Source organism: Monoraphidium neglectum, assembly GCF_000611645.1.
Source record: "Monoraphidium neglectum strain SAG 48.87 unplaced genomic scaffold scaffold04799, whole genome shotgun sequence".
In the NCBI taxonomy this organism is placed as follows: Eukaryota; Viridiplantae; Chlorophyta; class Chlorophyceae; order Sphaeropleales; family Selenastraceae; genus Monoraphidium; species Monoraphidium neglectum.
Window position 1 is genome coordinate 2439 of NW_014008830.1, and position 1516 is coordinate 3954.

A 1516-nucleotide genomic window follows, 5' to 3' on the forward strand; every position below is an offset into this window, starting at 1 on the left:
GGCATGCATACACTGCCTCTTGATCTTCTTGAAAGCTTGTAAAGTAGATTCGAGCCGTGCTCAGACAAAATATCAGGCTTTGACGAGCTCAGACCCACAGGTTTGGGGGGAAGCCCTGCTGAGGCGCACCACAGCAGCCAATGCCGGCAGCAGCTCTGCAGAGCACAGTGCAGGCGCAGCGGCACACAACGCAGTAGCATCGCGGGGCGGGAGGGGTGGGCGGCGGATCGCAAGTGCAGTGACGTTGACGTGAGGTGCATGCGTCGCTGGGTGACAAGGGGGGCGGGGACGCGCCAAGCTGGTGGGAAGCTCATTATATGTCGGGGGAGCGCGGCCACGGAAAGGGGGCTGGTTGCTGTGGACGCTCATTGCGCAGAGCCGCCTCGCGCTTTGGGCGACGATTGTCTGTTGTGGGGGTCGAGGGAGGACCTGCAGTCCGGGTTGTCCCCTCGCTTCATGGTTGACACTGCTGGGTGGGTGCTGCTCGCGGGGCAGCGCCAGGTGGATCTGCAACTAGTGCCGCCCCCCGCTCTGGCGCACTTGGGGCGGCGCGTGTTGCAGCGGCCCAGCGAGGTGTCGGCCAGCCCGACCATTTTCTTCCCTATCTGGGGTGGAAGGGGCGAGGAGCTGGCCGGCTCGTCAGCCTGGGCTCAGGATGCATGCGCCCATGACGGGGTGCATGGCGAAGGTGTTAGGGCGTTGTCAAGGTCATGGGTCGGGTGCTGCGTGTCCGCAAAGGCAAACATAAGGTGCTGTGACGTGTGACTGTTTTGGGGGGCATCTCCTCCTGCTGCATGCTGGTTGGTGGTCACACGTGGGCAGAACTCGTTTACAGCATCAATCGGGAGTTGCAAACCCCTGAACCCACAAAAACCGGCCATCACTGCATGCATGTGATGCGGATCTCGCAAAAGGGCGATGGCAGGGTGCGCGCCCTGTCAGACCGTTGACTCGGTCAAACAACACTACGGCAGGAATGACCCACGGCGGCATCGGGGCGCACGGCTTCAGGCCATCAGGAACGGCGACACACCCACGCCATCGCGGACGGGACCGCGTACGGCCGCCTGCCAATGCCCAGACAGAGCGCCGCACGCGCCCCTGCTGCGCCTGTTCGAGACGCGCCAGGCTGCGGGCGCATCAAAGCCTCTTGGGGTCCCCAAAACCACAAAACCCCCTAGAGCTTCGCAGCCGCAGCCAGCAGGAACCCCGCCCCCTGCTCCCCCAGGTCCCCCGGCGCCGCGACCCGCGCCTTCGCGACCGCCTTGGCCGCCGCGTTCTCATCATTGGACCCCGACTCCAGGAACACGCCCGCCACGCGGCCTTCGGCGTCGACCCAGTAGGCGCCGAACTTGGCGGCCTCGCCCTTGGGGGCGGCCTCGAGGGCGGCCGGAAGTCCAAAGGGCACGACCTTGGAGCCTGGGGGTGCCAGGCCGTGGAATACCCAGGAGAGACCGAAGATGCGGCTGTAGAAGAAGGGGAAGTAGTCGTACGGCGCGGGGTCCTTGCCTGGCGG

General features: G+C 65.2%; 1 protein-coding gene across 1 annotated transcript; it reads right to left on the reverse strand.

Annotated features, from left to right (window-relative positions):
• Window positions 1-1177: 1177 nt before the first annotated feature.
• MNEG_14830 (hypothetical protein) lies at window positions 1178-1504 on the reverse strand (the record flags this gene model as incomplete). Its single annotated transcript, XM_014036700.1, has 1 exon — window positions 1178-1504. A coding segment is annotated over one exon (327 nt), but the record flags the coding sequence as incomplete, so codon positions are not given.
• Between the last annotated feature and the right edge of the window lie 12 nt (window positions 1505-1516).